The 24359-nt window shown below is 39.2% G+C and overlaps 1 protein-coding gene across 3 annotated transcripts in view; it reads right to left on the reverse strand.

Moving 5' to 3' along the window:
- The window catches only part of LOC144211003 (transmembrane protein 132C), a 117940-nt gene that overhangs the window by 64206 nt on the left and 29375 nt on the right, over window positions 1-24359 (reverse strand). For 2 of the 3 annotated variants that reach the window (XM_077737977.1, XM_077737978.1), the window contains exon 3: window positions 1913-2831. In XM_077737977.1, the coding sequence (XP_077594103.1) occupies window positions 1913-2831 (919 nt within the window). The remainder of the gene's footprint in view (window positions 1-1912; window positions 2832-24359) is intronic. The other variant, XM_077737979.1, reaches the window with a different exon arrangement.

A 24359-nucleotide genomic window follows, 5' to 3' on the forward strand; every position in this document is an offset into this window, starting at 1 on the left:
GTACTTTTTAAAAAGAAATAAACCCATAAATTACTTTTTCCCTTTTCATGCAAATGTTCTCAAAATGTTACAAAATATCTCAATTGGCAGCTTGGGTTTAACAATTCAAACAAACAGATTAGGTGTAAATAAAGGCATGTAGCACATACAAGCTTTTAATTTTATATGGAAAGTTACATTCTCATTTTCCTGTTCAAGAAAGTTTAAAAAAGGGTTACATTATAAAAAGGACTCTATGCAGCGGTCTACAGTTGTGTTACGTAACAATAATTTTAAAGGCTCTTTAAAAGGGATCTGAAAGATTTGATTTCTAAATAAATGACACATTTGACAATATATTCTTTACCGCATCAGTACCAACCAGTTCACTTTGTGATTTCATCATAAGAAAATCAGCTCTGAAAGGGTTGCTGGAGCCTATCCTAACCAAGTTTGGGTGAAAAGCAGACTACACCCTAGACTGGTCGCTAGTCAACCATAGGGCACACAGAGATAAAAAAAAAACAACCATTCGGACTCACAATCAGACCACCACCGGTGGGAATCGAGCCCGTGTTTTCCCGCACAGAACTGAAGCCAGTGAACCTCACCACCATGAGGTGGCCCCAGGTATAGGGCCATTTTCATCAAATACATTTATCTGTTTGAGCTGGGATTAAAAAGTAAAAGGAATGAACATCTTGGCTGCTCAGTATGTAAATGGGCCAAAAAAACAGATGTCAGGCAGTACACTTGTGGCGTCATGGCAACTTCGCCTCTGATCAAGTGCTGTGTGTCAAATCAAAAGCTTATCATACATACATATTCTAATCTCTCATGCCACACACTAATCCATTGCCCATTGCTGATAATTCAGATAAATCACAGAGAAAAAAACGGTCAAAAATCCATTTCCAGAACAGGTTATTCTTTGTAACATTTTTGGGCCCTATGCAGGGCACCAATGGCATCTTTTAAAAGCTGGTGCTAGTGATACTACTTTGCAGTTCATTGGTTACTTACTGCAAAATGGTCAACTCTGTGTCACATAATTGAAAGGGAAAATATGATTTCGTAACATTTCTCCTACTCATTTAGCTTTTGGAGTGAAAGTTAGATAACACTAATTAGGAAAATGGCACTAAGTAGAGTCTAACCCAAAATTGTATTTGAAGGATAAGTAGTTTTTCATCCATTAAAACTGTGGGTTGGACTAGTCTAGACTTAGTGTCACTTTTTTATGTGAAATGATTTAATGTCACAAATAAAGATCACAAAACATTAGATGTTTACTACTGTTGTCATATTTGCAGTATTCCTTCTTTGTTACACTAACCCAGGCCAGACCTTCACCGCTTCATGAAAATATAATTAACATTGTAACTCAAATGTGTGGCATTAAAATCTGTGTAGTCTTTGTTGTATCTCACCTCTACAAATAGTGGAATTTCACTACCTAATTATTTTAGCCCTGTCTCCAAGAGTCACAGCCATTATTCACTACATCCGTCATTCTCTCATACAACAACACCATTTCATATACAGTGATACCTCAATATATGAGCACCCCGACATACGAGCATTTCAAGATACGAGTAAAATTTCGAGCAAATAATTATCTCTAGAAACGAGACAAATTATTCGAGATACGAGAAAGCCGCCAAGTTGGCTCCGTCGTCCATACGGCAAAGTTATTACACAAATGATGCTACAGATGCTTCAAGTCTGTTTTCTTTCTTGGAGATGAGACATTAGAAAAAGCTGATTTCAGGTATAAAGGACACCAAAAGCACTTGTAAAGAGAAATTGGACTCAAGGACTTTTTTCAGTGAACCCTCACTGATTAACCCACAGCATGCAAACCCTGATGAGACTCAAAATTGTTTTGAAACAGAAATATTATGCACATTGTTACTGTATATGAACTGCTTACCTGAGAGTGAAGATCTGCACTGAAGAAAGGGTAGACAAAGCTAAAAAAGCTGAAAGAGTTTCTCTCTGTCGGATGGGTTTGGAGGGCGTCATGACCAAAAAGTTGCCGTCCAGTTTGAGTTCCGATAATGGCTGAAAAAGCCTCACGCTCCCGATGCGTTGCATTGGTACGTGACCAGCAGAATAGCCTCGAGGACCATACTGCTCCGTGCGAATAGAACTGCCTCTTCGTGAGTCCTCAGCATTGCATTCCTCAGTGTTGGTAGTTTGAACTATGTAGTAAAGCTCCACAGGAGTTCCTTGGGCCTGGTCTGATACCTTCTGCCTACCAGGCCTGACGGTCGGAGGGCTGAACCAGCTAGCGAGAGGTTCCAGCTCAGCAACGCAAATACCCAGCTCCCCTTTCAGCCGACATGTCCCCCGCACCTCTTGAGTCTCATGGAAGGCGAACATTCGAATGCAGGGTAGCTTTTGGATCGCACTGTAATCATCCCAGTCCCTCCCTGCGATATAGAACAACACTTGGACTTTGGGCCAGCTGGGGTGGACCCTTTCATTAATGATGTAAGTATGAACCTTCCAGTTAAATGTGAAAAGCTGGGAGAGGGACGCAGATGTTGGACCTGATGATGAAGCGGGCATATCAAACGGCCCTGGTTGCGTCTGAAGCATCTCTAGTGGGACAGGCTGCTGCACAGACAGCGGCCCGTAGCTTGCATTGACAAAAGGCATTTGCCGAGCCTGGTGGATAAAGAAGGACTCCGTGCGAGCCTGCAGGCTAGAATTCCTCATTAAATCCTGGTTTGCCTCCTGTAGGAAGAAAGCTGACTCAGCATTAAGGATCCGGTAGCTGACAGGGAGATAGATTGGCACAGCGTTGTACCTCTGTAGGCCTTCCAGGATGGTCTTGGCGTCCACCACTAAAAGAAACGAAAGACAGAAACCAGAGACGTTATCTACTGCTCCATTGTTTCAATAAGTGGAAGAACACATGTATGTCTGTATTCTAGTGCTATATTTTCTTTTTATAGTTTGGTTTGCTCTGAAATGTACATGTCTTTATTTTTTTTCACTTTTACTGGCATGTTATGTTTTTTAGGCCATGATTATCTCAAACTCTGTTAATACCTAGCATTAATTGATTGTGTTGATTGTTTTCTGTTGTTCCCTATTTTATGATTACTTTAACGTATAATGTTTGTTCTTTGCTTTCGGATAACTTAAAAACGGTCCACCAAAAGTGCAATTTACACTCCAGTGTGACTTGAGTATTATTTTTCCTTTCAATGGCCATTCTTTGTCTAGCGGGACTAATACTCAGGTGTGACTACAGTCTTAAAAATACAATATATGTAACATCCATTGAAATGCCTTTAGAGTCATACCTTGAGATACGAGCTTAATGCATTCCGGGACCGAGGTCTTATGTCGATTGACTCGTATCTCAAATCAATGTTTGCCATACAAATGAACTCAATACAAATTAATTTGTTCCCATTCTGAAAAAAAACTGGATATTACAATGGAAAACATTTCTATTGGTTGTATTTCAGCCTACTGACAGTGGAACAAATAACTAGTGGTAATGATGTTTAATACTAAAATGAAACATTATTTAGTACAATGCGAGTGTGCGGAGCTGAGTGCAAGAGAGAAAGAGACTTGATGAGTGACTGGGCTTCTTTGATAGATCCTTTTCACCTTTCAGACACTCAAAGCGCTTTGAGACTAGGCTGGAGCTATTTATTTAAGTAATACATAATGAAGTAGTCTGTTAAATATTAAATGCATTGCAGAATAATTGTATAAAATACCAAACAAAGAAGAAAAGATCTGTGCTGGCAATTACTTTTTTTTCCAACTTTGGAGGAAATATTGAACTTTTAAAAGTTTCATCTCATTTTCTGAAATGCTTTATCCCTCAATGGGGTAACGGGGGGTGCTGGAGGCTATTCCAGCTGACTCCGGGCCAGAGGCGGGGGACACCCTGAATCCGTGGCCAGCTGATAACAGGGCACAAGAAGACAGACAATCATTCTCACACACACACACACACACACACACACACACACACACACACACACACACACACTCATACCTACGGGCAATTTAGAGTTTCCAATCGGCCTACCATGGATGTTTTTGTGAAGTGGGAGGAAAATCAGAGTACCCAGAGGAATCCCTCGCAGGCCCAGGGAGAACATGCAAACTCCACACAGGTGGACCGATCTGGATTTGAACCCAGGACCCCAGCATCTGTAAGGCCGACACAGCAACCACTTGCTACACCGGGCTGACAAAACTATCAAAAGTGCATTAGTAAATGTGAATACAAAATTAAATACCAAAGTATTTCCTCGAACGGGAAAGAATTGCACTTTCATTTCACAAGAGCGATAAATGCATTTGAAATAATTTAAAATACCTGATTGTAAAAAGTAAGAAAAGGACCCGAGTACAACAAATAATATTTTTTTTAACTATGGCAATGCATTAAAGAAAAGATATTTACTGATTTGCTCCTCTTTTTGTCTGCTGTCAGGCAGCCACCATTTGTTTATAAGTCATTTCAATATGTCTTGTTCTCTCCTCAATACACGTGACAATATTCAGTTAAAGACAGAGAGCAAACACCACAATTTGTGACTCTTTGAAGTTCTTTCCTTGGCTTCCTTCTATTTTTCCACATTTGGTCTTTTGTAAAGCTTTCATACAAACATACCACTATGAGCTAAACCATACATATTTCGACAATAAAACACTAAATAAGTGGAGTATGAATATCTAATTAGTCGAACATATTTGTATATTTACTGGATTGAATTAACGTCAATTGCACAGCAATAGTCCACTAACTTTAATGTGCAGAAAAAACCTGACTACTTCACCCCCCGAGGCCATGCCGCACCACTACTCCTAAAAACTTCAAGTCACATGGGAACTTGTAACCAGGTATTAAAAAGACATTAATTCAGTCAGAGTAGGCGGCCGGGTGGGGTGAGTGGTTAGCGCGTTGGAATCACAGCTCTGGCATAGTGGGTTCAAATCCAAGTCACATCCACCTGTGTGGAGTTTGCACTTTTCGGGCCTGTGTGGGTTTGCTCTGAGAATTCCAGTTTCCTCCCACATTCCAAAAACCTGGATTGTAGGATGATTGGACACTGTAAATTGCCCCTTCGTGTGGGTGTGAGTGTGCATGGTTGTCAGTCTTCTTGTGCCTGGTGATCGGCTAGCCACCAATTCAGGATGTCCTCTGCCTCTGGGATAGGCTCCAGCACCCCCTGCGACCCTACTGAGGCCAAAGTTGGTCTTTTTTTTTTAAATCACTTGAACGGTGATTATAATAAACACAGGCTACACACACAGCTAGTGCATTTTGCTGCTGCAAGAGATCCTTGGATTTCGTGTCAGTACTTGTAAATCATGTATGCTGTCGGACTGCTTCTACAAATGAAAAAGGAAACGATTTGTGGAGATAAGTTAACCTCCTGTGATAAATCTAGGTTGTAAAATCTATATGAGCAGAGAATTGCTGGATACTGAAAACACACCACTACATAGACAGAAGAGTGTAAGGAGTATGCTGCTCCAATTTCATAGAGCTCAAGCATGACAAACATTTGTGAGTGACATTAACAAGTGCCGAAAGAATGTATGTACATTCCAATTTACTATACCCACTAAGGATGTCCCAATGGCATTTTTATTTTGCATGTGAGTTCAGTCCGAAAATCAGCTGATTTGGTGCATCTGCCGATACCGAGTTTCGAACCGCTAATTCGGAACAGTAATAAGGAGGGGAAAAGAGCTCATCCAAATGTATTTTTCCCCCAATTTGAACCAAACTCCAAAATTAATTCATCTTCTATACCGCCCATTCCCAAAAGGGAAGTGGGGATTGCTGCAGACTCACCCAGCTGTCTTTGGGCAAAAGTGGGAATCAAGCCCAAGTCTGTCCATTTCAAAGTCAGGTGAGTGAACCTCTAAACCTTGAGGCTATCTAAGGATTTATATACTGAGGGTTAACATTAACTTAAAAGTCTGTGTACTGTCCAGAGAAACACCTGCGGTTGGTTGATTGTAATTTTCTTTTCATTCATTTAACAGTGAATTTGAAAAAAGAGTTTGGCCTGAAAGAATATTCTTTGGAGAATTACTTTGAAATCATTTGTCCGCTCAAAAGATGGACTTGATTATAACCATTTAAGGAATACACAATAACAAGGACGGGAAAAAGAAAAGGTATCTGAACATTTTCTGTCAATTATATACATTAGTGTGATTTAGTATATTAAATTGTATGGAAAAATAATAATGCAGGGTGCTTTTTGTATAACATTGTGCATACAGGGTACGTGTCTATTACTTACTACGTACTAATTACTGCGTCTCAGGAATGGATGGACGTCGACTCATTCAGTATATAATTTTGAAAAAGTTTTCATTATTATTTTTACATATTTTAAAATATATGGTGACCCCTTAAAAACGTCATGAGTCTTCAGAAAATAACTTGTATATGCCCAGGGGAGGTGTGTTTAGCTCCAAAACCAATCACCTGTTCTCCTCCCTTGTGACCAAAGTCGATATATAATCGTCTCATCTTGGTTTCCCCATTCTCAATTCATCCAGTCCTTATCTTCTGCCATGTGGACATTTTCACTAGCGAGGACTCTCTGATCAAACATTTGAAGTTGTCCTCATGATAACATATTTGCCAAACAGATTTGGTTCTGCATGAGCAAGGTGAGCACACGGAAGCAAGCATGGAGAGCAAAGGTTATCGAAATTGAATGGCACGAACATTTGATGAAAGAAAGCCTACACTGCTCACACTCACTCAACAATTAAGTCGTGTGTTCTTGTGTACAACACAACCTTGGTTCATTGCTCACTGTGTGTGTGCCATATGTTTATACTGGAAATAATATGAAGCTGACTAGGAAATTGGAATTTGATGTATTTTCCTATTAGCATTGATATCGGCTTCAATACCAGAAAAGCAATTAAATGAGTTTTCTCATTGGTATCATGATTGTTTTGTTCATGAGAGGGAATAAGCTTTCAGAATTCAGTCACACCATTTGAATTTGAACCAAAACGTCTGTAAAGCAGTGCCTTGAATTAAAACAAAAACCTAGAGCTTGAATAATTTGCTTATCTTTTCAAATTGAATGATTTTATTGTCTTAAAACAAGTATAATCATTAATTTATTCACCTTGTAAGGGTTACAGGGTTTTCCAGAGCCTATCCCAGCTGACTTTGGGCGAAATGCTGACTAGTACAACCTAGACTGGTTGCCATTCGGTCGTAGAGCACACAGGGACAACAATCAAACCTCTACAATCAATCTGTGAGTGGTCAAATCTGAAGGAAATATAGTTTTGTAATTAGTTTTCGAACAATCTTCCTGTTTCAAACAAAATACAAACTGAATACTGACTGTTAAGTGAGTTCTTACATCATTCATTCATTCATTTTCCATACCAATTATCCTCACAAGGGTTGCTGGAGCCTATCCCAGCAAATTGTGGGTACCAAGCAGGGGGCACCCTGAATTGGTGGGCAGCTAATCACAGTGGGAATTTACAATGTCTAAACAGCCTACCCTGCGTGTTTTTTTGGATTTGGAAGGAAAATGGACTACCCGAAGAAAACCCACACAAGCCAAACTGAGAAACGACCTGGGATGAAACGCATAATTCCAGAACTGTGAGGCCCGTGCACTAACTACAGGTCCGCCAGGCTGCTTCTTATATCTTTGAACTTTTTAATGCTTTGATGATAATAAGACTCCTCAAGAGCCTTATTCTAATGTAACAAAAAATGGCTTTTGTGTGTGTGTGTTGTTGTTGTTGTTGGATAAAGAGAAAAAAAGGCTCAGTCCGATTGGATTTCTTTCATGCGGTTTTTAGCAAATTTCCAAAGATTATTCAATTAAATTAAATGCCTTTATCACTAGTGCTCTTGAATACTCAGAAATCTGAGATAGGGCGAAATTGTCCTTTTCCTTTTTTCTAAGTAGCCGAAATGGTTAGATTCTAATGTGTCATTTTCACCTACCGCTAAATAATGTGGGTTAAGAATACTAATGGTTTTATGGATTGAATTGGTCTTGGCTTTGACTTTAATGAAGTTAGAAGGGAAGTCTGGACCTTGATGTCAGAGAAGCTTGTTTTTGAGACAAATAAGAATGGCTGGCGGCTGCAGTATAATTCTATTACATATTTTCAATTAAGATAGTGTCATAAACTGAATATATTTTCACATACTGAATTAGCATTTAAAAATAATTTTGGGGCCCCATATGTTTTGATACGCTGTGTAAAACCTACCACATAAGGTACACTTCATGATGTCAAAATAATAGTAATAATACTAATTCTGAGATTCACCTGTTTTGTTGCTGTAATTTTACCTAATTACACTCTGCCTCATTGGTTTCACAGGGAAATATTCTTACTATTAATGGACAAATACAGAGATAAGATTTTTTTTTGTTTTCTGGCCTTAAATCAATTTATTTTTCCGGTTAGCTGTAACTCATAATGTGAAATAAGGCTCAAAATTCCATTGGCAAAGTTCTAACCTCTGACATTTTCAACATATATCAAAGTAATTCAAGACTACACTTACACCACAGAAAAGACTTCATATTTTCACTTAAGATTGTTGGACCAAGGGCATTTTAACATGTCAATTGCTGGTATCATACTTAAGTCAATATTTCTCAATGGAAACACAACGGAGCCGTAATCACTAGTAAGAGCCCATCAAATGCACCCTGACCCCACAAGAGTACCTAGGTGGACGAGAGAGTCCAATCCTCAACAGAAGGTTAAACAGGCTCCGTAATAACGAGGCACACCTAATCTTTCATTGCTAGGCAACTATTTTTTGCAACTATTTTTTGCAACTATTTTTTGCAATGATCGATGTGTGTAATCATATTTTCCCTTTCAGAGAAATGAGGAACTTTAAGTGCGATGACCAAAGAACAAAGTAAGTTTTATCATATACCAGATATTAGTCACTTCCATCCACTGCTTTAGGTTGTTGTTTTCTTTTTGAAATTCAACTAGAATCGATAGTATCCGGATAACTGGTTTTCGAGTGACTTTGAATAATTGCACCATATACTAAGCATCCATGCATATTATATCATCAAGCTGGATTGTCAATGGGCATATTAAAAACACATCGAATGTAAATACATTTTGGAACGGGGTCTCCAAACTATTCCACAAAAAGCCACAGAGGGATTGCATCCCAACCAAACAAGATGACACATTTTCACCAATCTGGTGTCTTTTAAGTGTATTGAGTTGATTGCAGTCAGGTGCTCCATGTTTTGGCAGAAACCTCATTAGTTAAATTGTATATGCTGTACACATTAGGGCCCTTGAGGACAGCATTAAAGACAGATTTTTTTAAAGGAATATGCTACCTATACGTATATATTCAAGAATTTATGAGGAGTCTCTTTATCTTAAAAATCTTTTAATTGACGTGTCATTGTCATGGATTTACAAAGGCTACTACACCATTGACTTTTATTTTAGGGGGGTAAGTAGTCCAAGTAAAATGTACGATATGAAGAGTAACGCCATTATTTAAAAAGATGGAGTGACCTTTAGACAGTCCGTGGGTTTTTTGCAGAGAGCCCATTGGGCATCACTTAGGTCAAACTCGGGAAGACTTTGAGCAGCTTTATATGATTTCTTGCAGTTTCCCTCTGCTCATTCCATATCACGTGAGCCTACTGGGGGTTACCCGGCAACGAAGCTCGCCCACGAAAGCTTTGTCCCTTAAAGACACACTAGGGACATGAATGGCCTTTTTATTCCAGTTCAACCCATCGCCCGTGTCCGCAGTTCGCATTATATGTCGTCGGGGAGACAGGAGGTGAATGGTGGTGTGGGGACTCACAATAGAGCCGTAGGTTACTTAGCTGGGATGAGCTACGAGACGTGCTCTCTTCAACCAAATGCTGCTAAATGCAGTGAAGAGAACAGGTGCACAGTCACAATCAGATCACCCGGAGGGCTAATCGAAGGCAACACTTTACGATGCAGACCCATTTAACAGTTTAGATTATCTCAGAGAACTTATCAATGTGACTCGCATCTTCCCTCCCTCAGTTTCTACCCTTTAAAATGACTCAAACAACCACTGTGTCAAAGTTACGCAGTAAGAAACTCAATACAATGCTTTTAAATAATGCAAACCTCAATGTTCAATGAGGGTCCAGATTTACTTACTAGGTTAAAAAAGGAGGCACAAAAAAGAAAGAAACACAAATTTGCAACTATGAGATTCAACCAAAGTTTCTTTGTTTTTTTCCACCCCCATTAGAAAGCAGAGCAAGCCAAAGCAACTTTTCACTGCCAAATACACAATGTGGCATATTAATATTTGTGTCCAATCTTGCATTTAATTAAATTCTATGTACTGTGATGGTTCACAGCTTCAACATCCACGGCTTCAGTACATCACGTTTTTTTTTTTAAGTATAAAAAAATTAGTAAAAATGTCAAAATCCACAGTGAAACTCGCAAGTGGAAGACAGGAGATGAAAACAGCGCTTCTACGCTGAATTGCACTCAGCGCAGATGAAGAAGAGGAATTTCCTCGTAAAAAAATGATGCGCCGATAATATCCATTAAACCTTAAGTTTGTGCACCAGCGATGATGTACTGTTAGACTACTGCGCTCACCGTGAATTGACATTAAGAACACCATCTTCAAGCGTAAGAGTGTCAATATGCACTTGGCACCAGGACACCTGGAGCTGTCAACCGATCACAACTTGGAGGTGAATTGGTTCCGATGATGGGAGAAGATGCTGGTGTGGTTCGGCAGACCCAAACGATTTCTGAGGGTCCGTCAGACCATTTTGTTCAAAGATTGAACGATGTTTATGTGAAAAGGAAAGACACCAAAAAAGTCTGGACCAATAGTGTTTTGGTCTAGAAGGTGAATGACTTTCCTGGTATGAATACACCCTTAGTTGACTTTAATTCTACAGGTGTGTCCAAATGCAATTTTTCTTGATAAGGGATTCAGAATTTTTAGCTGACCGTTCGAGATATATATTTTAACATCAGGACAATTTGGAATCTTTTAGTAAATAAAGAAAATTGCATTGCAATGATAATCCATTATCGACCATCCATCACCATCTTATGGTAATACATTCATTGTTGAGAGTTGTCAGAAATTGGTTTGGCAATAGAAAGAATGGAGGACGGTTTCTTGTCTTCAAAGTACTGCAATAACGACTCGCCTGCCAAGAAAGATAGACTAGTACAGAAACAGCTGATTATGAAAGACATGTATAATATTAATGGTAGCTATAAAAAATGTATTGGAGAAGAATACGGAGATTGACATATTAAAAAAGGCATGATCCTTATAAAGCGTCTAAGAGTGACTTTATGATAGTGGGCTGATACTTTACCATCAGAGAACAAATTATAATTCTGTTTTCTCTGCATTTAAAAGCAGGTTTGGCAGTTTTTCCACATAACATGCAACTTGTCCCAGGAATTTCCTCAATGGTTGAAAGCACAGATGATAAAACGTGTTGAAGCTGTATGTAACAAGTATCCATGTAGTTCATAGAAGGCACAACAAGTCATATGCTTCTGGCACAGCCATAATACAGCATGCTGGCTGGAACCACCGAAGGAGAGATCCACACTAGCAAACTAGAATGAAGTGCTTAACGGTATAGAACAGAAACGCCTGGTTTGTCCTGGCTCACAGGAAGCGCACTGTTCCCGGTGGTGCTGGTGCCTTTCCCGGCTAACTATGGCCACTAGGTGGGGAGACTTTGGATTGGGTGCTGGCCAATCGCAGGGCGCAAAGAGACCCATAACCATTCACGCTCACACTCATACCTAGGGGCAATTTAGAATGTTCAACCAGCCTACCATGCATGTGTTTTGGATGTGAGAGGAAGCCATAGTACCCAGAGAAAACCCATAGAAGCTCGAGGAGAACATGCAAACTCTACACAGTCATGACTCACTTGGGATCAAACTGTCGACCCCAGAACTGTGAGGCCAAAACGCTAACCAATTGTCCAGCCTTTACTCTATCAAATCAGTAGCAAAAGTTGACATTGTCACAGCAAATGGTTAGAGTTTATCTATTGAGGTTTCATCCAGTGTATCTAATTTCTGTGATGTTTTTTGTCCGGTTTGAATCCATAGTGAAAAAGAAATAATTTTCTTTCAAGGTTGTTTCCTCCACAAATCATAATTTGGATTAAATGGTGTTGTATAGGCAAGTACGATGCTATCAATAGAGGATAAAAGGAAAATATAGACTGTCTTTCATTTCCTCCTTTTGAGTAGAAACTAATGCACAATTTCAATGCCCTTAACGGGAAATTACATTCCAAGGTCTTAAAAGCACGTTCAAAAAATTACCCAATTCACACACACTGATGGCTCAGAGTCAACTGATTGCTATTTTTTTTATGTAACATCAGGTAGAACTGACAATCAAACCCACAATGTTCTAGTTGAATAGTTATTTCTTGTTAAAACAATAAATAATTACAGGAACACATAAGAGTTTGTGTTTTCAGATGATGGTTGTGTTTTTCAGCCTCACTTTTGTTAAGGTCTAGAGCAGCGGTGGCGCAACACACCTGAATCAAATAATTGCGATCGGTGTGAAGCTTCTGGACAGCTTGCTGATGAGTTGATTCAGGTGTGGTAGAGGAGGGAGATATGGAGAACAGACTGGATAGGATCTCTGGAAAACCGGACTTGGCAACCACTGGTCTACAGTTTCCAGTGTTAAGTCCTGATAACAACATTCATCGAGCAAGAGGCCAGAACCTCGAACTGCGAGGCCAACATCCTAACCAGTCATCCACTGGACCGCCCTTATTAATTTTAATGGCTAAATAAATCATTCTTGGTTGTTGTTTTTCATAATTTCCACAAACGTTAAATACTTAATTAATTTAGACAGTGTTTCAGGGTGTTTTGGGGGCTTTTGGACAGTTTGAGTTTGATTTATTTAATAATGTATTGTGATCCTTCCAACCCATAAAGAGGACACCTTTTTTTACCAATCTGGTGTCCTACAAGTGAAATCAGTGGATTGCATTAAGGTGCTTCTTGTTTGTTGGTTAAACTGTCTGTGTTGGATCAGTTGCTACAAAAACCTACACCCACAGTGGCCCTTGAGGACCGAATTGCCCATCTCTGCTTTAAGGCCTTGCTATCATGTGATGAACGTAGATGCGATATCAGGATAGTGCCTCCTTTCACCCCTCAATGTCACCCACACAGTCATGGCCAGTTCCCAAAGGCCAACATGGCAGCTGTCAAAAATCTAAATGCTAGACTTTCAAAGTGTCAACACATTGCTGCAAAGGTGAGATGATTGTTGTTGGGTATTAAAGTAGTGCATAAGAACATATTCCAAAAATGTCGTGGGACTTTCAGTAGTCAAAGAGCTTTCCTTTTATAAAGGTTGTCATGTGCATGGCCCGGCAGCCGAGTAGTTAGTGGTAGGGCTCACAGTTCTGGGGATAAGGGTTTGATCCCAGGTGGGATCCAGCTGTCTGGTGTTTGTGTTTTCTCCTTGAGTTTGCTTTGCTACCACATCCTAAACAAATTCATGGTGGGCTTGGTATGAGTAGGAGTGTGAGGGTGAATTTGTGGCCACCAGGGTGTCCCCTGCCTGGTGCCTGTAGTTACCTGGGATAGGCTCCAGCACCCCCTTCCTGCAAACCTTGTGAGGAAAATCTGTTTAGAAGTTGAATGAAACAATGTCCTCTGCATTTAACATTTGTTGAATGGGAGAGGCACGGTCCTGTGGGTGAGTGGTTAGAATGTCACAGTGGGAGTCCTGGGTTCAAATCCAGGTCAGACCAAGATCAATTTAAAAGTCATAAACTTCTGTGGTTTGTTTGCTTGAATGATGATAAAGTTTGTTTCTATTCCTGATGACCATTTATTTCCACTTCCAATTTGAACTCCGCAACTGGTTGGAGCGCTAGCTGTTAATCATCGAGATGCCAACTTGTTTGCCCTTTCTCCTTTCATGGAATAATTTCCTTCATCTCTTGGTGCTATTGAAGATGTACTGTTTTGTGTGTTCACATTGAAACATTTATGGTATCAAAATTAGCATATAATCGTGCAGTAAGAAGATCAAATGTCTCGGCCTATGGTTGACCATAACTGCTAACGAGGAGTAGCAAGCCGCGGGTTGTCGTTATTTGGCCCCCTAACCCGTTAAAACTCTCAAGAGTCTAACTTATGGATCTACTACATCTGCAGCTAAGAAAAACACATCACACAAATCCTGACGGCAAATATAACAAAAGAATAGGATCCTTTAGTTTAATTCAGCACGTTGAGCAAAGGTCAGTCTCAGGGCTTGTATTACATATTATTATAGATTTACTTGCAACAAAGAATAAGCTTGGTCTTGCTGTTAAAGAATGCTTTGCTCCTGCATAGTTCATTATTACTATTATCATATTTGCTTGAACGAAGTTTACACTTTGGTCCTGGAATACTTGTTTGGACTAAACAAATAGGAGCCAAAACACCTTGGAGTGGTGGGAATCTGCTCTGGAAACTGTACATGCAGCATCTGCCCTCCAACACGGACACTCCACAGGAATTCCTGACGTTTCGGTCCTCATATGTTTTGACTATTGTGTTTTAGTTTGTATTAGACTCAATACACATGTGCATGCAGATAAACACGCTCAGGTGTCTCACCTGACGTCCATGTCATCTGGGACCTCGAATGTAATAAAACAACAGAAAAGACGTGGGGAAGCTGTCTCAACGGTCAATCTCCTTGCATGTCACAATCCAGAAGACTATTTTCCTCTATATTTGAGCGTGAATTTGTGAATGTCTAATGGCAATTCTGACAGTCAGTTTCATCAAAATGCTCCACATGACACCTTAAACCTTTATTGACTCAGAAAGATATCTTTCATCTAAAAGTGTTTCCTAGGATGATTTTAACAGAACGGTTTTAAGCATTAAAGCTCAATCACACCTGCCCATTGGAAACTGCTTGTTTAACTCTTTCACGGCATTGACATTAATAAACATCGAATATATTTAAATTGAAAAGGCTGGAATTGAGTGATCAGGTTTAACTGCCATTGACAACGAAAGGTAAGAAGTGGCCTCCATGTCTATAAACTCATCAATGGCAGTACACTTTCAAAATATATGAATTACTTAGTTAGGTGTTTATAATCCGTTTGGGTTGAACATTTTATTCATTCATCGCTTATACTTCTATGAAAAGGTTGCGGGATTGCTGGAGCCAAACCCAGCCGTCTTTGGGCGAAAGGCAGACGACACCCTAGACTGGTCGCCAGTCAGCCGTGGCACACAGAGAAACAAACAAACAACCGCAGTCCCAATCATACCGGTCGGTATCAGCAGGAATCGAACCCTCGACTACCCACTTCGAAGTCATGCGAGAGAAACTCTACACCACGAGGCAGCTTTGAACATTTTAACCTAACACAATTTGTTCATAATAACTTTTGTAATTGTTTTAATCTTACATGTGATCTGTGTTACTTAATAACTGCTGTGGATGTTTTGTTAACACAGAGATCTCCAGGATTTTAACCCATGAAGTAGGAAAAGGGGAAAATAAAATGTGACTATCAGTTTGTTAAAACCTTAGTCTGAACTCTTGGCTTACATCCGTGTCCCCATGCTGCGCTCATAATGAGTACGCTTATGCTTCCTCTCTTGATTGTTCTCTATCAGCAGGTACACACGCACATTTGTTCCAAAACACTTTAGTATTCGTATCACGTGTTTGGGTGTCCGGCAAGCTGAGCGAGCTCTTAAGAGAAAAGCACTCTGTTGATGAGAAACAGATCAATATCTAAGCAGCCCGTATCATCTCCGTCCAAACTGGCAACCGCAAAAGCTCTCCCCGCAATGATAACGACCTCTTCTGAACACAGATGTGTGAAGGGCCACTCGTTATAGGCGGATATATTTATTGTGTTTTAAGTGATCGTGCTTACCGTATTTTCTGGATCAAAGATGTTACTTTTTCTCCACACCTTTCCAATCATGTGGCTTTAATATTGATGCTACTATTTTTTTAAACTTTGCGCTCGCCATGCTTCCCTAATGCCATTAACGGAGGTTCAGTTCATCCCATTTTAGCAGCCAGTGATGTCATAGTAATAACTATAACTTTACGTTACTTTGAGTGAATTTCGAATCTTTGGCTAACGCGACTACTCAATTGTCCAAAAATTCTGAGGGAGTGTGGCAGGATATGCAACTGCATTGTTGAATAGCAGCTTTTGCTCAATTGCTAATGTTTGTAGAGATGTCCCAATTGCCTGTGATGTGTATATGCATGCATGTGATGAATTGAGCTCTCGATGATTTTTTTTCAATTTTATTTTCATACTGAACATTTTTCTCTTTGTTTTAGAAAGTTTATTTGACGAGTGTAATTGTAAATGTATAGTATGGTATTAAATATGTATTTTTCAATGTAGCTGAGGATTATTTTCCGTGTTTGTAGTAACTCTGTCACTGCCATTGACAGTTAAAAACATCAAATCCATTACGCTTGTGAAGGCGAGCATTGAGTGCCCATGTTTCACTGCCATTGCCGACAATAAATGTCTAAACACCTTAAGTGAACGACAAGATGTTTGGACGTCTATCACTGTCAATGACAGCCAACAGTTATTACTCAATATACATTTTAAAATCTGATCTCTGCCAACCCACCATCGTCTGGGATAGCCTCTGGCATCTTGTGATCCTGACAAGCACAAGCAGTGTTGAAAATGAATGAATGAATGAATAAATGAATGATTGAATGAAAAGTCCATACAGATAAAGTGCTAAAAGCCAGAGATCCAATGCCAACTTGTGATTTTACAACTCATCTGAGGCACAATGTGGCTCCCAGGACCACAACTGAGTTCCAGCTTGGTTTTATATGCTCACTTGCGTTGCAAGGGCCATGAAGGATAAAAAGCACAGTTGGTCTTTCTCACACCAAGACAACAATCATGAAATGTTAACAGCTTGAAGCAAAAAGAAAGAAGAAATAGTCCCCAAGTAGAGCATGCCTTTAGCTTGTTCAGCAAATGAAAGGCAGAAATAACCTACAAACCTAAGTCTTTTTTTTACTTTGACCTTTTAAAATAAAATAATTTAAAAAGAGGAAAAAAAATAATATGCATGCCATTCTGCTTCTGGCATGTTATACATACAAATCTATACATTCATTTTCTGCACCGCTTATTCACACTCGGATCACAGGGGGTGCTGGAGCCTATACCAGCCAACTACAGCCACCAGGTGAAAGACAAGGAGACGGTCAACTATTGACGCTTACACTCATACCTAGGGGCAATTTGTAAATGAGTGTTCAAGCAGCCTACCGTACATGTTTAGGGAATGTGGGAGAAACCCGGAGTACCTGGAGAAAACCCACACAAGCGCAGGGAGAACATGAAAACTCCACCCAGGATGGTCCAAACCTCGGATTGAATGCTCGATCTCAGAACTATGAGGCCGATGTACTAACCGCTTACAGGCCAAAAACCAACACAGGTTTGTTGAACACAAAAACTACAATGAAGTCAACATTTTTTGTGTCAACATTGTGATTTGATAGACTGCGACTTACTTTGTCCATGTACATATTCTGTATAATGAAGTTATCCTCTTACCATGTTATCATTTTTGAACACAAGGTTTGTCACGCATGTGCGTTGATTTTTAAAAAGTGGCAAGAGCAAATATCCCATTATCTTAGATTTGAACTGCACTCCAAAAATGCTCAGAATTCTTTTTTGTCAAACTCTTTATAAGAGTAAAAGGAAAATAGTGCCTTTTCAAAGCCATCCCATAATATTGGAATGAGAGTGCACATTCTCACAACCCTTGGGTATCTTTAAACATCCATACAATGTGTCACATTTTGTTAATATTGAAATCTTCATTTAATATTTAAAATTAATTACTGTTAGCCTACTACAATCTAAGGCAGAATTTGACTGAACCTTTTGATATTCTTTTCCATATAAGGGATCAATGTATAAGTTGTATTATGTTGAAAGACAATTACGCAAAATTATAAGTTAATAATTATTAAGTGTTCTAATATCAGCATCCAGCATTGCTGAAGTTAACATGCCACTTGTTTGAAATTCAGTCATTCACCGTGGCAGATGTCAGTCTCTCAAGGACTATGGGCAAGAATGTGAGCAATGACAGTGTTTGTAGTTGAGCAATCTTTGCACGGCTTCCATTTTCAACTCAGCATCAGTGTGAACTCATTGCTATGCCACATTCAGTATTTCTAGCTTCTTTGCTGAGATGAGATGCCTTCAAAAGGTCGTCGTTTTGCCTCAGGGACAGTTTACAAAAAAAAGACAGTAATGGAGGTGAACTTGCAACAAAAAAAAATCCAGAAAGCCCTGTTATTAACACGGCAACAAAAATCTCCTGCAAGAGAAGAAATCTTGACACCACTCCATTTTACTGTTGCCGTATAAAGAGTTGGCATCACAAAAGTGAGTTTTGGGTGATTCAATCAAGGTAGACCTCTGGAACAGTAAGGGGGAATATTGCTCCAATGTGTATAATTTCAGTGACAGAGTCAGTGGTAGAGATAAGATATTAAACCCAAACCCAGCCCGACCCGACCCGAAAATACATGCACAATTCAGAAAATTTAATTTAATTTCCAATCAGTAAATACACATTTAAAAAGGTCTATTTGCATCATATTAGGACAACCAAGCACACCAGTTGCTTGACAAACATTTGTTCTCTCAGCTATGGGAAATTTTTCCATACACATTTACATTCAGTTCAACCCCACGTTTGATGTCTCGGTGTGATTTGAATCTAAAAAGGAAAACAAAAGATAATTTCAACAGTTTTTCCAATTCTAATTTGTTTTCCCTTATCCACCACCTTCATGTTTAAACCGGTAATTATAGTCTTTGAAGGAATTGGCGGGAGACAATTGCTGTAAACACAGTTGCTCTAATTTTCACCTGCTCGGATAATGAGATAGCCTGCATGGTTAAGTGCCTTACACCGACCGCCATTGCACAGTAGGTGAGTGTTCACACAGAATAGACTAATGTTTGATGTATGAAAAACAGTTATGTCATGTGGAGTAGTGCTTGGTGAGGAAAAAGGAAATATATACGGTGATGGTAGTTTTGCAAGTACTGAGTGTAGTTTAAGATCTTCAGAGCAAATGTATTTAAGCTATTGACATGCATGGTAGGCTGATTGGACACTAAATTTCCCCAAGGTATGAGCGTGAGTGTGCTTGGTTCACTGTCTACTTGTGCCCTGCGATCATCTGGCCACCAATTTAGGGTGTCCCGCGCCTCTGGCCTGAAGTCGGCTGGGATAGGCTCCAGCACCCCTCCGCGATCCTAGTGAGGTTAAAGCGGTCTAAAAATGAATGAAGATGGAGAACACATTAGGTCATTTTTATAAACATATATATATATATATATATATATATATATATATATATATATATATATATATATATATATATATATATATATATATATATATATATATATATATATATATATATATATATATATATATATATATATATATATATATATATATATATATATATATATATATATATATATATATATATATATATATATATATATATTTTTTTTTTTTTTTTTTTTTTTTTTTTTTTTTAAGTCAGCGAGAGAGAAGACATCATTTTAGTATACTTTTTTTTCAGCAAGAGAGAAGCCCGGCCCTACCCAAACCCAAAGTAATACGAAATTTTATGTCGGGTCGGGTCGGGTCTAGTTTGGGTTAACTCAACCCATCAGCTACAAGTCATACTTCACTAGATGAAAGCCATCTTTTTCGGTTTATTTTCCAAAACAAAAGACTATTGGTTGTTTCAGCAAAGTCCCATCTGTCAAATTCTGTGAACTACCCTCCCACGTGATATGGAGTTTTAAGTTTCATCGTTGTTTTATTCAAATGATTAAATACTTTGTCACAACAATTTTTGACATTTCCAATTAAATCTTTTCATTTGTGTCAGTATAATGCTTTCAAATCAATCAAGAAATAAATGTTGCATTAAGAAGTGTCAATGATAGCATTTATGAAGTTTTGTGGGTGAAAAAACACTGCTTAGCATCCTCAAATTCCCCCATCCAATTAACTTTCCAATTCCAGCTCTCGCCCCTGCACTTATTTTAATTCTAGCTGTCTGTCTTCTCTGGGGAAACAGGAAGTCAAATCCCTTAGGGCTACATCAGAGGGACTCGAAATACTGAATTTCAACTAAAAACAACAAAGTGAATAAAAAAAAAGAAACGTATGCGTGGAAAAAGGAAAATAAGGCTACATAGTTTCACCCAACGCCCTATTGTGAGTTTATTAGAGGAAAACATCACAAACATAACTGTAAAATGAGCATGTCAACATGCAAACACAAGAGACAATTGCAGACACGCCGCCACTGTGGGATCTCCAAGGGAGTTCAAACGCATCACCGTGCGGCTCGCTGAGATGAAGCGTATGGCGGCTTTCTCGGTTACCGTCACGGTCAGCCGCCTTCCCCGCTGTGCTCCCTTCACCCTTCCCAATCTTCAACGTCAATATTTACAGCTTCCCGGAGGAGACGCGCCCTGCCAGCCACGCAAAGACAACCTACCTTGCGTTCACCTGGTGTCTGGATAATTAGATGCAATTGTTTCTCATTTAGCCAAGCTTAACGTTATCAAGACACGCGTAGAATATTTTTCATTTGCGCTTCCGTCAAGCAAGAGCGCCCATTTACTTAGTCGATGATCACAAGGACATTGCATTACATCGTGTCTTTAAATGTCAGCAGAAACAGATACACTTGTAGCCATACTACACAGTACTGTACAACAATAAATTCCCTACAGAGCTCACCTAATTAGGATTGCAGGTGAGCAGCAGTCTACCTGAATTTTGACAAGAGCAAGGGTAAATAGCCATGTAGCCTTTTGCCCTTTTCACACTTGGCTTTAAATTGTGTTCTGGATGATTGGATTGAACCTAAAACTTGACTTGTCTGGCCTTCAATGATGCAAACTCATCAACCTTGTCATAAGAAATTTATGACAAGAAAAAAGATGTATGCCACATTTTAAATTGAACGCAGTGACACTTTACTGACGCTAAGGTAGTAGGCAATGCCAAGCAGACAGTCAATGCCACTAACTTGATGTGTAAATGAGGAATACTGTCATCCTTCACCACTTCGCAGCTTCAGTACATTGTGTTTTATATATTAAGGATAAAAAAATTTCATAAAAATGTCAAAATTCAAGCTAAAACTCGCAAGCAGAAGACACTTCCCTGTTTTTCACTTGTCACTGTCACTCAACTTAACACCGAGAAAGAAAAATGGCGGGCAGCGCATGTGGACGTCAGATTTATCCGGAGCCCTTGTGAGGGTGGATTTTCTCAGAAATGCGAGCGGGTATTTTACGACTGGACAACGCAAAAGAGCGAAGTGGAAGTTTAATGTCCCCCAGACCAATAACAGCAATAAAGATGAAGAACGTGGTCTTCTCACTTTTAGATATCGCACGGAATTTTCAATTTTCTCCTGGGAATTGATAACAACATGTTCATAGCCATGGAATTTGGCAATCGTATTGACAGTATCTTATCCATGTACTACAGCATATCTGTACAGAAAAGAAAAGTCAAATGTTCCTTGTGTGCCGAAAACCTCTCCCAGAAAGAAGCTGCAATAGCTGTCCCTACTATTGGTAGTAATAATAGAGGTGACCCTACTTTTTTGACAATCGCGGCCTTGTCTGGTCTACATTAGTAATGATTCATTCATTCATTTTCTGAATCACTTATTCTCACAAGAGTTCCGGGGTAGCCTAGCCCGGCTATCTGTGCCAAGCAGGTGACATCCTGAGTTGGTGGCCAGCTAATCGCAGGGCATATAGAAACAAACAACCATTCATGCTTACACTCATATCTAGGGGCAATTTAGAGTGTTCAATCCGCCTACCCAGCATGTTTTTGGGATGTGGGAGGAATCTGGAGTTAGCAGAGAAAACTCACTTAAGAATGCGGAGAACAACCAAGCTCCACACACTGAAGACCCACATGGATCGAACCATCGACTCCGGAACTGTGAGGTCGACGCACTAACCTCTCGGCCACCATTTCTAAAATAATTATTGCTTCGATTTTTCGATTTTTCGAATTCGATTTAAATCATTGCAAGCATAAAGTAAAAAGAAACTTTCCTTCCTTTTTTCTACTGCCGATATGTGAATGAAAGCTTGAGGAGCTTCTGCAGGGAGAATCCAACAAGGCTACTTCAAAGAGCATGAATCAACCACCAAAGACGAAAGACATCTTGTTCTTTGCTTCAGATTAAGGTTCTGATGACAGTGATGATGGTCCTAATCATTCCCTTACCCTTTTCAGAGCTGAACACTCAATCAGTGAGAAAGACTGCCCACTAGAATGGTGGTCAGTACATGGAGGAGCTCATCCACACAAGTCCAATCCGGCCAAAAAGTATCTAGCAAGTGCTGCCGCATCTGTTCCCTGTGAGGGGATTTTCTCCAAGCTGGGAACGTCATTCAGAAGAAAAAGAATGCATTGCGTGTTGAAAATGTAAATAGCCTTATTTGTCTCGGTAAATGGCTAAAGTAAAAGTAATTCCAGGTTTTTTTTTCCATTTTGGTTGCACTAAATGTTGAATGTTAAAAAATGTAATGTTGAAAAGTTGCACTTTAATTGTTGTTTTCTTGCAGTTTTATTTTGATTGTTTGCATTTCACTGTTTGACAGAAAATGTTTAGCAATATTTTATTATTATTAGATCTATGTTTTTCTCTGTGCCCTGTGAATTAAATACTTACTCTTTGGTGAACTGCTTACATTTCTAAAGAAAAATGTATTCTGAGAACATAAATAATCAGGATCACTGAAACACTTGAAAGCTGAATAGTTAGTATAATAGCACACCTATTGTTCGTTCAATGGTATTACATAATAACAGCAATAAATGATGATGTTGATAAAGTTCAAAACGGCTTTTTCATTGAGAACACAATTTGTTTTGTCAATATATGGTTTTCAAATAAAATGCAATTCATTTTGACTAATTAATCAATCGAATTAAATAATTAATTACAGACCCTGTATTATATGTAATTTTATCGAGACCCATCACTCATTTATTATTATTTTTTGTTATTCCTAAATTAGGTGGCACTATGAGAGCGTGGTTGGCACATTCCCCTCACAGTTCTGATAATGAGGATTCAATCCCAGACTCCGGCCTGGCTGTGGGGAGTGTCCATGTCCTCCCCTAATGCTAGGCTGATGAACACTCTAAATTGTCCCCAGGAGTGAGTCTATGAATGCATGTATTTGGAATCTGGGAGGAAACCGGAGTACCTGGAGGAAACCCACGCAAACTCCTCATTGGTGGCGCGAGCCCAGGGAAAACATGCAAACTCCACAAAGACAGAACCACCTGGTTTGAATATTGAATTTGATTATTTCCTTTTTCTCCATTTAATCATATGAACCGCTTTATCCTCACTAGGGTCGTGGAGGGTGCTAGAGCCTACGCCAACCAGGTATGGGCACCAAGCGGGTGAGTCTTTGAATTGGTGGCCATCCAATCGCAGAGCACGATGAGGTGGACGTGACCTGGATTTGAACCCAGGACGCCAGAGTGCTAGCCACTCGCGCCACCAGGCTGCCACAGCTGTGAAGCTGTTTAATTTATATATAAGTTTTTATCCACCAACATAGCACCAACTAGCATCTTGCTTTGGTCTCATGTTCATGACCTCCACAAGCGAACATCTATTTTTTAACATAACGGCAAAAGGCTTCACACTAGATAGTTTAATCTTCTTGAATATGTATTCTGTTTTGCTTCACCGATAAGAGGAGCAACTGTGTCATCAGATATCAGCTGCATTTGCACGTTTCAAGGGTCTCAAAGTTAGCAAATTGGTCATAGTGTAAAGATTTTACACCATGAAGAAGAGGCAAGATGTATTTTATGCTTCATGATAAACCTCCGTATTAAGGTCAACCAAAAACACTCAGTAGACTAACATTGTATTGTAACTTAGCATACTATAATACTTTATGGTTCATCAATTCTTAGACCAAGTACTTATTTTGTAATTCCTGTTTTTATTATTTCATTCCAGGATCCTTGAAAATAGCTTTAATATCCTTAAGAATATTTTTGAAAAGGTTTTTTGGAACATTTGCAAGCCATAACGTCCCATTGAATGAGTACACCTGTCACTGCTAAATTCTTTCACTCATTTTACTAATGTCAACATAACATTTTTCTTGATGCGTTGACTTCACAGAGTTTACCGCTGCACATTTTGTCTAAGA

This window comes from Stigmatopora nigra, chromosome 17 (assembly GCF_051989575.1).
Source record: "Stigmatopora nigra isolate UIUO_SnigA chromosome 17, RoL_Snig_1.1, whole genome shotgun sequence".
NCBI classification, from domain to species: Eukaryota; Metazoa; Chordata; class Actinopteri; order Syngnathiformes; family Syngnathidae; genus Stigmatopora; species Stigmatopora nigra.